Below are 16,182 nucleotides of genomic sequence, written 5' to 3' on the forward strand. Positions count from 1 at the left end.
TTGCAATTAAACAGGGAGTGACGGCGCTCCACTCTTTATAATTACACTGTATGGTTATGCAGCATGCAGGGATAATGCATTTCATAAAAATTTGGCGACCCCCAAAAAACTTCTGGCGACCCCCACAGGGGTCGCGACCCCTACTTTGCGCACCACTGCTCTAGGGCAGGGATGGCGAACCAATGGCACAATATTTTGGGCACTCCACCGATCACAATTGTTGTTACACTATGAATTGTTATTACGCTATGAAGCATATGTAACAATTAAATCAAAATTCACAAAAAACAAACAAAACAATAAACAATTATTAATAAAAAAAAACTAAAAATTAATACTAAAAAAACAATTAATAACCGTAAAAAACAAGCTAACAATAAATAACTAGCAAAAAAATCAACAGTCCTGCTTAAACTAACATCTTACAACCCAATATAAGTTATTGGTCATCGAATCTGCAACAACAGAAGTCACACTGATGTTACTTTAAGTTGAATTACGTGTATAACTGAGACATTACAAAATGTTTTTTTTTCAATGTAAATAAAGAGTTCTGAGTTGATAGTATTTAGTATTATTATTTTCCCAATAATCACAAAGTCAAAATTATTTGACGGCATGTCTATGACCTCATTAAGCAATTTTTTTAGAGGAAATGGCACGTTGGTTTATGAAGGTTCGCCACCCTTGCTCTAGGACATTTTCAAAGTTTGTGTAGTAAAATATACATATATATAAAAAATGAAGATTAAAATATTTTTATTATTTTTTATATTTGATTCTTCATTAAAGCAGTTTATAATAGTTAATATATAATTGCTTGCCTATATCATTCTAGAATAAAATATGAACAATTGAAAATGCATCATCAACTACGAAAGAAAAATGGTGCTTAGAGTAAAATTTTATTTATAATATAAAACATGAATCATAAATAAATCAACATATAATTAACTACAATACAAATAAAAATATTATTTTCACCCTTGAATGTGCTGTGCATACCTAATGAAAAGGAAGAAAATATATTTTATTAATGAAACAAAATTACTTTCATATTTTAAATTTCATAATCATTGAATATTTTTACATTTTAACTACCTGAATTCAAATCTTATTAAGACAATATCCCTTACATCTGAAGACCATATTTAATTTACAACCTTTTTAGCAGTTTTCTTATAGTAGCCATACATACATTAGGAGTGATTGTGAGCCCAAGTCAAAAGAGTTAAAATTAAGATTTCAGCATTGTTAGTTACATTAAAGACTAATGATAAATACTATTAAATTTTACCAGAGAAAATATGGTACTGAAAATTCAAAATGTATCCCAGTTTCAATAAATTTTAGAATTATCCCTTTGAGAAACATTTCAATTCAATGTAAATCATTAATATATGTCAACAATATCTGTGCTTTCATGAGGCAAAATATGTAAAAGATTACACTTATAAATAAGCACACAATTTATTTTCGAAAAATCTTCAACTTATAAGTTTTTTATTGTACCTTTGACTGGAGTACGACTTTGCTGACAAGTAAGTGCCATCTAACTTCCTTAAGGGTGCCTAATCTGGTTTTTCAGAAATAGCATAAATACCAATGTTGATATAGAAGATGATGATAATATTTGAGTCACATAGAATTTTTTTTTTTTTATAGGTTTGTAACTATTGGTGAGATTCAGTGAAATTTGGGCAGTTGAATACATGTTGGAGTTTTTTGAGAACGCACATTTTTATTTAAGTTGATTTTTTAGTGGATGTTTTCACCCTAATGCATCAATGTCTCCTATCATTAATTTAACACAATCGTGCCTAGGGCTCTTTTGAAAGGACAGTTTTTTTTATTTTACACACAGTTGTTTCAGTGTTAGAATTTATTTTGCAGAAACAAAGCACTTTTTCTTAAAACACTATTCTTGGTAAATTATTATTTTACTACTTCAGGCCATTTAAAAACTAATCAATGCAATGACGCTCTTAAGTTTTCTTGGATAAGAACCTAAAATGATTATTTTTCTGTTCATTTGCTCTCAAAGCTCATTTAATAGGCAGTTACATTAATCCAATCTATTCTCTTGAATGTTGTAAATTTTTTTTTATTAAATAATAAAGTAATTTTTTTTAATTTAAAGAACAAGGGGTTAAAAAAAAGTGATAATTTTTTAATAAAAATGAGAAATAAAGTTGAAAGTAACCACACTATTAAGTGAATTAAGTGCAAATTTGAAACCTGATAAAACAATACTTTTTATACATACAGCAATTTTTTTCATTCATCTATTTGTAAATACTACAGATGGAAAATTTATGTCCTGTTCCTTCAGCTAAGTGCAAAGAAATTCGACTATTTATTTTATGGTGACAGTCATTTTTTTTAAATAAAGAAAATAATGGTAAAAATATCAGATGCACCCAGCTATTGGAAAAGTACCAAAATTTTCACTATATATTCAAACATTCTGCCGTATTCTTTTGTCAAGTAATTAAATTAATTACCAAAAATATGGCAAATTTCAGCACAGTTTTAACTTTTTGCAATTACTTTTAGTCTAAACTTTATATTAAACATATAATATTCAAAACTTCATACTTTTGGTGTATCATTGAGTAGAAAAATTAACTCAAAATGCCAACTTACGGTAAGTATTAAATTATGTTAGAATCTTCTTTTTAGGCAGCTTTTCTTTTTCTATCTTAGACAGAATAGAATCCCACAAAATAAACTGTTTTGACAGAGATAAAACCTAATTGAGTTAAGAACAAAGCAATTAAATATTGGTTTATATCAGTTAAGGTAAAAACAAATTTAATTGATACACATAAAGCTAAAGATTAGTGTAAGTTCCTACAGCTAATATAAATCTATAAGCAATTTGAAGTGAAAATATGAATATCAACTAGAATACAGACACAGTTTAGGGAATTACGATCTACGGATAGAGTGTGTTGTTTCCAGTGCTACATGCCAATACCAACAAGCCTGTTTGGTCAAACCAAGCAAATTTAAGCCAGAGGGTGGTCAAGAATGCCACTTTCCCATTGGTACATTGACCCATTCATACATCCACAGATCGTAATTTTGACCTGAATCAGAAAATGATCAGTCTCTAATTCAGTACCCCTAAAGGTATGATATGTTACTGGAACATGGAAGACTCTGTGACTCAACAGATTTAACGTGCACCAAACACCATTTATTACATATTCTAACAGTCTGGACCCTCTGAAGTAAAATGCATAAACTTACATAATAAAATAGATATGTTAGAAAAGAATTTTTATAAATTTTTTCTTTTTTTGAAAAAAATTCTGAAACATTTTTAGTTTTATTTTCTATCTGATGGGTCTCAAGTTACTACAATTTTAAACAGTTTGTACTTGGTTACAGCACCATCTTTGAAACAAAATGCATAAACCTACATGTAAAATAGGGTCACTTTTTTCAGGAAAATCTGAATCTGCAATAAAAAATAAGTGTTAAGATATCAAAATTGCCCTTTATTCTGTCCCTGGGGGATGGGATGAAAGATCAGTTCAGCATTGGATAGCTTTTAAAAAATATTAAACATGTCTAGTTTCACTTTTTAGTCCTACGGTTATTTTGCTAGTTATTTGGAAATTTCCAAACTTTTTTTTTTCATCCTATATATGGGTCATTCTCACGAAAACTCATTTTTCAGTTCATAAAATCCCAAAAAAGTAAAGTGAATAAAAAGCTCTGAAACTTTTTATATTAATAAAAATATGTGATGGCATTATAAAGAAAGTATATATCCTATAAATTATACTTAACATTTAAATTAATTAATTAATTTCCCTATTTAAAAAGTGAGGGAATGATATTTTATTTTAATACATGTTTTTCTCTAAGTTACAGCTGCCTCAAGTTTGAAAATGATAATGTACTAAGTGTATCTAACATTTATTATAATTTAGTTTTAGATACTTAATAGTTTTTAAAGGTTTCGGAAATAAAATTGGCTGGCACGATTGAACAAATTTTTTTTTTTAATATACTCATCTTGAATCATTCCCTCACTTTATACACTAGTGAGGGAATGACAAATTTAATAAAATTTAAAAATAACAGTTAGGGCTAATTAATTTCTGAAATCAATAACATACCATTATATTCATACAAGAAAGCAACATATAATTATCCACTTTCTCGATGAAGTTGTATTTTATTTTACTCTAAAAAACGACATGAGAGAACGACAAATGTAAAAAATTTTACCTGGTTTGATTCATTCAAATTTATTCCACAGCAAAGCTTCTTTAAGTTGAAGATAGAAACATACTGCAATTTTGTTCTATGATGCCAGTTGTTAACTGCTAAAGTTTTTATTAAAATATTTTTATTCTAAGAAGATTGCAGGTGATAAGAACATTGTTGTGAGGGAATGACGCGAAACACTAGGGACAAAGTTTAAAATAGTGCTGTGTTAATATTTTCATCAGAAATTAAATTTAAAATTGATTTTCTGAATTCTATATTTCAATAGTCTGAAATAAAAAACATGAATTTGTAAATTTTTTTATTTCAGAAACAATTTTTTCTTTTTTTAAATCAACAGTGGAGACAAGTGAGGGAATGACATATTGGTAAATTTTAATTACCTAAAATAAATAAAAATTGATAATTTTATTTTTATTCTTTTGTTAGCCTGCATTCTGAAGGACGCTTTCACTGAAATTTTTTTCTTCGTAAGCTGTAAAACAAACATAAAATATACCGGGGACATGAAAATGACTGTTTTTGTGAGAATGACCCATATATATATTTCTTTTTCAGCAATGCATTAATAAGTCAAGGATACAAGATCATCATAGTTTGCAATGAGTTGTTTAGTTTCCTTGGTCAGCTCAGCAGCATTTTCCTAGATAAAAAAGTCAAAGAACATTTAATATAAATAAGATCTATTTCTTTATATTAATACATTTTAAATTACATTTACAAAAAAACACACACTGATCTGATGAAAACAGCTAAAGTTAGATGACTTTAAAGAGTTCTGTATTGATACATCCCTAGCAACGAAGCATCTTGGGCCCTCATTGGACCGGTATTTGTGAATCTTGGCTCAATATAGATTCAAAGGGCCATTATTATTCCGATATTGTCCCCATATAGAATTGTCCGATTCACCCAATATTTTACAGTCACTTTACAAACATTATCAGCCCTATATAAAATTGCCATATTCACCTGATATTTTATATTCATTATTTACCCAATATATAGGCCAATATAGTCCCTATATAGACCATTGTAGGACCAATATTTGTCCCTCGGTGCATGTTCTTATAGGACCCATATTGAGTCCAACTGGAGCCATGGTAAAATTGTTGCTATAAACAATATTGTTTATTTAACTTCAAGCACAATTATTGTTTTCTATGACTCTCTAAACTCATTAGTTAGAAATTTTGCATTCATCTTTATTAGAATCTTCAACCTTGATCTGTGCAAAACTGACAAAATTGAAAATAACAAAAAAAGTATGCATGCTTTTTATTAAACTTAAGCATGTTTCTACTAACAATATGAGTTTAAGTGTTCCTATCGCTAAAAAGCAAAATTAGGTTTATGTTAAATAAATTTTTTTCTACTTTTGCTGATTCATGCAGGAATAAAGTATGACCAGTGACCTTTACACTTTATAAATGAATAGCACCTTTTTTGAATATTGGTTTTAAGGCATTCTTTAAATTGTTTAAAAAAAAAAAAAAAACAGGAAAGTATTTAGATTTTTAATCCTTTTAACTTGACAGACTACCATGGTACACTGCATTGTGTATTTAAATTTGTATGTCTAAGGTACAAGAATCATAACATATGATCTCTATGACAGTAATTTCATTGCTAACATACTTAAATGAAATTATATATGAACAAACAGTACATTTATATAAAAAATGTATTAGATATAAAGAAAAATATACAACAAATATAAAGGAAATAATAATTCCAACTTGTATCAATAATAACTTAGGTTTTTATAATCAAGCAAAAAAAATAATAATATAAATTACTTCTAGATAAATAAAAAATTAACTCTTTATTTAATAATGAAATTCTCATTTGTTAAACACCAAGCAAAAGAAAAAAAATGCATGAAAAATTACCAAATTAAACTTGGCAACATGAGAATTTTTCCTATTAAAAGTAAAGTAAAATGTAGGAACAATCAAACTTACTTGCAATTTAATTTGAATCTGACTCACTTCATATAGTTTAGGACAAAGAGATGGTACAACTGCAAGTAAAAAAAGTTAGATATTATTACAATAGAAAGTTTCAACTTTTATGACAAAAAAGATTTTTGCAAAATTTTTTTTTTTTTTAAATTTAAAAAACAGCATTAGCATTAACTTTCAGTTTTAACAATTCAGGGACACAATGAATATTTCAATATTATGTCATTAGATTAGTTAATTTTTTAATACTAAATATGTTTCTGAAAGCAAACTAATGTAAAATTGTTACATGAATAGAAACATGTGTTAATAACGCCAATTTCTATTTGTCAATTTATACCAGAATGAATAAAATATTTAAACTGGAAATTTTTTTTTAAAATTATTATACACTATTCGTACTGATACCGTAATTCATTATTAGCATTTCATGCATAAAAAATTTCATATATTTAATTGGCTAAATAACAATAATTTAAGTAATAAAATCTCACATTATAACAAATCTACAAGATTCTTTAAAGGTAATATGAAAAATGAAACAGAATTTTATTTTCAATATGGAACATGGAAATATGTCTTCATCAAAAGGTTTCAAAAGGTGCTACTTTAGTTGGGGAAATTTTTTTAATAAAGTAGTTAACTGAAAAAGTTCATTTCCTTAAAAGATAAAAGAAGAATAAAAAGAAAGAAATGTTGTGTAATACAGCTTATGTTTGGTAAAGCTTTTCTTTTTAATAGATAAGCATATTTTTAAAATTGAGGATGAAAAACTAATCTGAATAGTTTGCGAAGTGAATAGTTTATCTAAATGAATAGTTTAGGAAGTATGTAGGAATTTTTTAAGCACTTTTTGTAAGAAAACCAATTTTAATAAATAAACTAAGCAAGCAAAATGCTCTCTTTTTTCTGTAAAAATTAAATAAAAAAAATACATCCTAAATTTGTTGTTAATAGGTGCGGATTATATAAAACTATGAGTTCATTCAATATGAAAAATGTAGATTCAACAAAAACGGTTTTGAAGTTTTCTGAACGCACACACTGAACTGTTACAGCCTGTGCAAAAATCCGGGTACTTTGATATTTACTAACTTTTGAGTTCATTACTATAAGGTATATTATTAAAGCACATTTCTAAATTCCTAGAAAGACTTTTTATCTTACAATACATCTTTTATTTAAAAAATAATGTTTATTATTAACAGTTTACTACCATACATTTGTATTATGAAGTATAATGTAATATAAATGTGCAAAATAATTTAATGTATAATAATAGGCATACAGTATATTAGTATACATTTAAAATGACTTAAGTAATATAAAAACATGTTATACCTTTGATGTGCTCACTATCTAAATATTGCATTAATTCTTTCACTGTTTGTAAAGAATCCACTGCATTCCTTATTCTATCTTCCTCTGGAAAAGAATATGGAGAATAAGTAATAAATTTGTTGTAAAAATGTCACAGAGATGGCAAATGTTTTTATTTTTTCTCACAGCAGCATTTTGTATCACATATAAAGTGTGTATTTTCGGTGTATTTCAAATATTTATTTTCAAAACTTTTAAAGAATATAAATAAATAAAACTTGGTATACTTTATTTCAACTTTTAATTTTTTTTACATTAAATATTTTTACTAAGAAATAAGTTTTAAAAAAATTTCACTTTAAAATATGATTAGTAATATTCACTAAATATGATTAGAGCAAAGCAGATGCAAACTTACCTAGAAGAACCAAATTCGTTTTTACTGGGTCAGTTAAAGTCACATTCTCCTTAAAATCTGGATTTAAATATTTTTCCAGGTCATCCACTAAAATATTGATTTTAATTAATACAAAAAAAAACTTATTAAATGTAAGCAACATTTTAGGGGCTGCAATATTAATGAAAGCTATCTTATTGTAAAAGCTTATCAGCCCCGTGGCAGAAACACGGCGACACAGCGACATTGTCGCAGAAATCGACTGAGTTCTTGCAGAAAGATTTTTTTTATTTGGGAAATAAAAATTTTTGGTTTGCCACAAACAAAAGTTCTCAAAAAAGATTCTGCAGAAACAGAAGCTGTTTTACCAAAAAATAAAACATTTTCTACAGAAACAAAAAATTTCTGTAGAAGCAATAATGGTTCTTCAAAATTTTTTTCTTACAGAATTTTTTTAAATATTTTTTTTCTAGCGTACCGCGGAAGAAGAAAGCGCTCGTAATTCTCTGTTAATATCCAACACAAACAGTTACTGGATAAAAAGGGGAGAATTTTTTCCCCTTTATTAAGCTATTTTTGGAAATTTGCCAACTTCGGCCTCCATCACTGGCGCAGTAATTTGCTTTGTGTTTTCTTATGAGAACAGAGCATTTTATATTTTTTGCACTTATGTGGAAAATTTCATGCGTAAAAAGATTCTTTTTTTAAAAAAATCATGTCCAGCAAAAAGGTTATTTGTTGCAATTGTGAAGCCACAATAATTAAAACAAATTTGAAAACTGATTTTTCAAGGCGGCATTCCGAAGAAGAAATAAGATGGAAGTCTACAACATCTAGCGATGTCAGAGATTTTTTTTCTAGAAAGCGACAGGAAAAGAAGCTTCCCACGCTACTAATATTGAAAAAGAAAAAAAAAAAAAAAATGTTCTAGATTCGAATCAAATATTCTTACTAGTAGCGATATCGATAGTAAGGATGAGACAGCATTTCCAACAAATCAAGAAATTTTAGAAGCAGTAAAAAGTAAAAAATAACTATATATATATATTCTAAAGATAAAATGCCTATATCCTTTGAATTAAGTCGTCGATAAAAAAGAAAGAAAAAGAAGAAGAAAAATCGCAATCTAACGATAAATGAAATAAAGCCTGATCTCACTATCTACGATTTTTTGGCATGCGAATGAAAACCAGATTGGTGGAAAATATTTACTGGTGAAACACTTCCAAACAAAATTTCCATACGCATGCGAAAAAAATTGCATCCAATGAGTATGGCTCTAATACCGATGTTTCAGTACTGATAAAGACTATTTCCTTTCAGGATGTTGAATAGACTTGAGCATACTGAGTCGGAAACCGCTTCTGCATACTTTGTGTGGAATCAATGCTATATATTTACACAATACAATGCGAAAATACAAGCGCTGTGTATTTTTTTCGTTCTGAACTTAATCTGATCACGAAAAAAGTTTTATTTACCTCCTTTTTAAAAAAAAAATCTTTCAATAAGTCAGTACAATAGTAATCGAATCTAATTAATCTATAATTAATTAGATGTAGAAAAAATTGAAACAAACAGTGCTTTAATTTTTTTGCTTTTAGAATTCGGTTATAGTCAATTCTATTTTATTATTTTGATTACTCAACTTCAATATTAATTTTTTCACCTGATTTGTTTCTGTACCTGATATAACTACTATAATGAAACATTAAACCATACTGTTATAAACTGCTTTAATAATTTAATTTTGATACTGTTTTAAACTGATACTTCAAATCCAGTTATCTTGTTTTATAAATTTAATCTTTTTGTCCATTCTTAGCTATTTCTATAAGTTCTGTCTTATTACAGGTTCTGGCTAATCTTTATTTATGCTCTGGTAAGCATTTTTGTCTGCAGATCTATACATTTATAACTTTTCGTTATTATCGAAGATTATGCAAATTTATACTTAAACATTTTAAACTTATTAAGAAATGTAAACTTATATTATGAAATTAAGAAAAAAAAATCTACACAGTTTTATTCTATGCATGTAGACTTATTTTATAAACACGAATTTAATATATTATTATAAATTCATTACACATACATTTATAACGATAAAAATATCTTGCAGAAAGATATTGGTTCTAGTTAGGTTTGTCGCAGAAAGTCAGAAAAAATTCTGCCACAGGGCTTATCAGCTAGGTCAATACTGTGTCCCAAAAATGATGACAATGTGAAAAATCAATGAAAGAAAAAATGGAAAGAGAAAGAAATGCACATTTTAATAAGTTGAGCTTGGAAAATCGGCATTTATTCTCACTAAGTATCAAAATAAGTTACAAAGTTTGTCAATAGATAGCACTGTTATGGAAAATTTCCAAAATAATCACCATCTGCATCAACAAGACAGTCTGAAATTAAAATTAATAGATGCTGTTCAAAGTATTCAATTAGAATAGTGTAACAAGAAAAAGAGATTATAATTTTTCCAGCCAGAAGAGGTGCCTTTATTTGAAGACAAACTTTGTGACTGGCTTTGAAATTTTGTAGGTATTAGTGGTAAAGAAAGAACTTAACAAAAATAGAGTAAAGGACTCAACAAAAATAGAGAGAAAGGACTAAACAGAACATAGCAAACTGTAAATTTCTATCTTCTTTTATTTTTCTTTAAACTGCTTTTCAAAAAATCTGACAATTTTAGGACATCTGGTTGATTTACTCTAATAGTTGGAGAAAGTAAACATTTAAAAAACACTGAATAGTAACTCTCACATTTAGAAAATACCGTAGTTATCTTTTCTCTTCCAGTGACAGCAGACTGTAACTTGTTCTGAACATTCATTAAAGTTTCCACACACTAAAAATAAAGAATCAAAATAATAATGGATTTTTTTGTTCAAATAATCTGTCTACTTATATTAAAGAATTTTCTTAGGGAAATTAACTAATTTTAATAAACACAAACCCTTCAAAGAAGTTCCTTTTTGCAGATGAGCATGTGTCCTATAATCTTGGAACACCTCCCATTGATATTTCTTTTTTATTTGTTATATTTAGTTTATTACACCAAGTGATTTTGTTACCTTGACTTTTTTATTATTGTTCCTAAAACTGCATCTTAATCCATTAAACTCGACATTCATTAATTCAACTTAACAAATATGTTGATTAATTTTAATATTGAAAATATTGTAAAAATTTGCAAGGACTGTGTTAAACTTCGAAAAAATTCACCTAAAGTTGCTATACACCCTTGGATGATCCAGAATATAACTGGGAAAGAATTTATATAGATTAAGTTATTCTCTTTGAAGAATATCATTTTTTACTGTGCATTGATGCTAAATCTATACTTCTGGTATCAACTTTTAAATGACCTCTTTTCTTTCATGGATTTACCTAGAATAATAGTTTCTAACAATCAAACTATCTTTACAACTGGTGAATTCAAACAATATACAGGGCAGTGTTTTCATCATAGAAAAAAAATGGGTGAGAATTTCTCACCCTTTCTCAAAAACAGGGTGATATTTCAAAAAGTTAAGTGAGATTTCTAAAAAAACAAAAACTCTTGAAAAAAAAATTCATTTCTTTAATTATAATACATTGTTAACGTCTTCTATTTTTTAAAGCATTGAATATTTTTCGTGCATCATCATAGAAGATTTTGCCTTTACAAGGTATTTGTCCATCTTACATAAGTGCATAAAAATTTTGAACGTCTTACATGAAGAAACTTTACCTACGGTAAACGCATGGTTGCAGAGAAATGTATTCTGAAAGGGGTTCCATGGTTGTGTTCTGTTGTTCGAAGAGGTTCTGAACAATACTGGTAAATAGGGAAGCTAGATAATGGGGCAGATGTTGAAAATAATGAAAGATCCAGGAAGAAAAGATAAACGGATTTTATTCTAAATGGCGTAATTCGAAGTTTTTACCAAAATGCGAGAAATTCGTGAATTTTAAAATTGATTTATAGAATGCGCAAATTTCTCGCGGTAATCATTTTTTAATGCGAGAAAAGAAAAAATATGCGAGATTCTCGCGCTGTAGTGAAAACACTGCAGGGTATCTGCTACATTTTAGATTTTCAAATTCATAATTTTCCTGGGGGGAAAAATACAAAAGCAAATTTTTTTTTCTGCAGAATTATATTCATGAGATACTTTTCTTGTTCATCAGAAAAGGAAAGAAATACTCCTTATTTGTCTATTCTCATTTCGAAATTAAAAAAAATTCGTCAATGATTGGCTTGCTTCTGCTTGAAATTTAAATTGATAAAAAAATTAATAAATAATAAAAATCCTTAAATCACAGAAGTTTAAAAGATAATTCACTCTAGAAATGTTTTTTCTTTAATTTTTTAAAAGAACACCATAAATTTTAAAGAACATGATAAAGACATTTTATATTCTAATAAAATATGACTGTTAGTAGTGATTTTGTTAGGAATTTAGGACAGAGAGGGGGGGGGGATTCCATTTTAAAAATTAGATTTTTCAGCGACCTAAATCTATGACTTTTCATGATTTTTTTTTTAAAAATAGTAAAAATCATGACAAATTTTGTTCAATACTGAAATTCATGACTTTCCAGGTGCGCAGGTACCATGTATATAACTCCATGTACAGTATTTTCCAATGCTTCATCGCACCCGCCACAAAAGCCTTAGCAGAATGAAATGTTTAAATTTTCAAACATCAACTAGAATCAATATCCAGGGAATCAGGAAGTTTAAAAGAGAAAGTTCACAGAATTCTTTTTCGCTATTGTGCTACACCACTTGTTTGTGGAAAATCTCCAGCTGAACTATATCTAAACAGAAAATTTCGGACACAATTAAATGCTATTTATCCAAATCATTTTCATAAGTTAAAAGTTTTTACTAAGTCTGTGCGTTCATTCCAAGTGGAGGGGGGTGTTCAAGTGTATATGTATCAAAACAATTCCGAAGTGTGGAAAGACGGAATTATAACTTGCAGACTGGAATCGCACCATTACATTGTCAAATTGGATTCAGAGGACATATTCTTACGTGTCACATTAACCCGCAAAACTCTACACGACTACCCTCATTAAATATTCCAACCAATTCTTCAGATTTGAATTCCAAAGCAAAGAAAGGTTATTTTCAACGCTCCGAAGTGTGGAAATACGGAATTGTAACTCGCAGACTGGAATCGCACCGTTAGATTGTCAAATTGGATTCTGGGGACTTATTCTTAAGTGCCACATTAACCAGCTATATTCTACACAAGTACCCTCATTAAATATTCCAACCAATTTTTCAGATTTGAATTTCGTAGCAAAGGAAGGTTATTTCAACGCTCCCACTGGGTATATTTCCGTATCATAATCTGCGGCAGAATAATCGTCGCCACTCCTGAGAAAACATCTACACATTTTTTGTTTTAAATTTGCAAGTTTAAAATCTATTTGGCACCTTGGCGATGGCAGATATCCCCTCCCACTCCACTGAGGGAGGTGCATGTTCAAGTGTCTCAAGATGGAACTTTGAGCTCAATAGACGATTACCTGAATACCTAGAGATTATTATTTATATTAAACTTTTATGTCACCACCAATTTTTAGTGGGGGAAAATTGTGATAACTTACAGTTCCCCTACTTTAGATCATCTGTTATCATGTTTACACTCAATTTGTTCCTTTTCATATTAAAGCTTAATGTTGTGTTTTCCAAATCTCACATTATTTCCCATTATATTATATCACATTATTCCATTCTCATATTTACGAATTCATAAGGATACAACAATATTATTCATGCATTGTAAAGATTCAAAAAATTTAATTTATTTACAGTCCATTTCAGAAGTTAGAACATGAATATTAGCATTAAAAAAAATTGCAAATATAGAATTGTCTTTAAAACTTAATTTGTTGAACATTGTGTGATTTAAATTTAAATACTAAAAAAAAAAAAATTACATACTTTATTCTCAGAATCTGGAGCTGAATTTCCATATACAAGGTCTTCTAAGCTTTTTATGCGACTTTCAATAGCCTCAATTGTATCAGTATCATGCATTTCAAACAATAATGTACGGAAATCAATTCAAATCAAATTCTTAATTAAATATATTATTTATAAAAATTGAGTTCTGTAAAAAGTCAGCCGATCTGTCGACTGTCAAAAAATAAATAAATAGAATCAAAAGGACAAGAAAGCGCGGTTGCAAAAAATATCAAACTGTCAATAATTTATTTATGAAATACAGATTAATTTTATTTTTCAGGTGAGATTGTGTTGATTAAGTACGTTGACACTTTATACTTATTTTTTTACGAGTTTGAAGCATTGTTCTGGGTCATTTTCTGAGAAAAAATAATTATAAAAATTACATTCATATTGCTGGAACCAAGAAGAAAAGTTTTATTGTTTACTAAATGACGATTTGGCGCATGCTCTGTCGAAATTGTTGTGTGCGCCGCCATATTGTAGATATAGAAATGTTGTTTTTCTAATTGTGCAGCTTATAAATTGGATTTATAAATGATTGAAACTGTTGTTTGCATATGTTAAATATGTGCACATTCCGATATTTCTGCTATTTAGTATAAGTATTTGTGAAATGTCCACTTTTTCTTGCTTTCATTGTTAACTTTTTTTTTGTATAGTTAACCCAATGAATTTTCTGTTTTCTATTAGTGAAAATTTGTAGATATGGCGTGTCTGAATAATTTAAAACAGGACATTAAAACTTTAGAGACTCTTTTCCCAAAAGGACATGAATTGTTCCAAATAACTGCAGCTTCAGTAGATGAATTAACATGCAGATTTATATCCCGCAACGGGAAAAAGTATGACATTCATGCAAACATTACAGTAAGTCTGGCAAATAATTTTGATATTTTTTCTAACACAAAAAGTTTTAATGATTTTAATTTTCCTATCTTATTTGTGTCAGTTGCTTTCATTTTTACGAATCTAATACTTATTTAAGCCATATGGTGAAAAATTATATATCTAAAATACTCTTGTATATATTCGGATAAATTGTTTACATCGCAATTTTTTTTTTCTTTCTATAAATCCTGAATATCTGTGTTTGTACTAAAATAATCAAATTATAAATGTCGTCTGAATCCATTGTTATATGTTTTAGTTAGATATTTATATTTTAAGTAGGCCAGTTTTTATGATTTCATAATCACGACCTAATAAGGTACGGGCGAGTTTACGTGTGATGTTAGTTGATTGTTTGCAATAATATTTACAAAGTTAGTCCTTGGAAAATTTTTATTGTCTCATCAGGGAATTAAGGGAAATTTTAGTATCAGAGAATATCCCCGAAGATCTATTGATCGGCATTAACGATATGACTGAAATCAAGGAATATGAATTTCAAATCAACAAATCTTTTTTTTATTTTTTAAAAAACGTGAGATTATTGAGTAGTAAGAAATTAATAAAAATGTTAAATTTCGACGAATAATGTTGGTAAAAGTGAAAAAGTTACTTATTTTATTGCATTGTTTATATTATAGCTTTGCTCTAAAATTATGTAACAATTGAAAGATGTTTTTCATACCTGTTTTAGACTTCTGTGTGTTACCATCCTTTGTTAACTATTCTTCACCTAATCTATTTAAAAGAAGGTTTTTGAATTATTTTATCCTGTTTTGTCTTTGGTTGTGGTATTACTCTAGACCAGTGTCTCCCAAACTTATGACTTTTGTGTACCCTTTCTAAATTTTCATAACGCTGTGTACCACTAATTAAAAAATGAATGTATTTTTTACTATAAAAAACTACACAAAAATCACAACTGGCTGTTGACACCACTAATTATTAACTGTTAACTCTGCAAAATAGCCAATAGAAAAATTTGTAATTGTACATTTTCATGGCTAGCTTTGTTTTTAATTAAAATGTTTGTTTGTTGCAAGATATTTTGCATAAGAATGCGTACCCCCGCTGAACTGTTCCCGTACCCCTTAGGGTACGTGTACCACACTCTGGGAAACACTGCACTAGACCTAGTAATCATTGACATAGCTTGAGGGGGGGAACACTTTTTGTGTTTAGGAAACAGTTTATCGATTTTAACTATTATATATACAGTTATTTAAAAGCATGGATAACCTGGTTGGTAAGGCATGGGCCTATGTCCAAGAGGTCGTGGGTTTGATCCCCATCGGCCATAGACTATCAGTGTAGTAAATGGTGACTGCTGCATGTTAAATGTGTCATGTCACTAAGTCCTCCATGTTCCCTGTCAGGGTCACGTGATGTAATAACAC

At 28.5% G+C, this 16,182-nt stretch overlaps 1 protein-coding gene across 1 annotated transcript; it reads right to left on the reverse strand.

Annotated features, from left to right (window-relative positions):
• Positions 1-886: 886 nt before the first annotated feature.
• LOC122272793 (dynactin subunit 3-like) lies at positions 887-14,173 on the reverse strand. The gene is made up of 8 exons (XM_043056791.2): positions 13,871-14,173; positions 10,690-10,774; positions 7,948-8,034; positions 7,551-7,634; positions 6,210-6,268; positions 4,829-4,888; positions 2,647-2,752; positions 887-1,005 (listed from the first exon to the last, which is right to left on the reverse strand). Exons 1-7 carry the CDS (start codon positions 13,964-13,966, stop codon positions 2,660-2,662), a joined length of 564 nt encoding a protein of 187 aa, XP_042912725.1. The 5' UTR covers positions 13,967-14,173; the 3' UTR covers positions 887-1,005; positions 2,647-2,659.
• Positions 14,174-16,182: the final 2,009 nt, after the last annotated feature.

Source organism: Parasteatoda tepidariorum, unplaced genomic scaffold (genome assembly GCF_043381705.1).
Source record: "Parasteatoda tepidariorum isolate YZ-2023 unplaced genomic scaffold, CAS_Ptep_4.0 HiC_scaffold_146, whole genome shotgun sequence".
Lineage (NCBI taxonomy): Eukaryota > Metazoa > Arthropoda > Arachnida > Araneae > Theridiidae > Parasteatoda > Parasteatoda tepidariorum.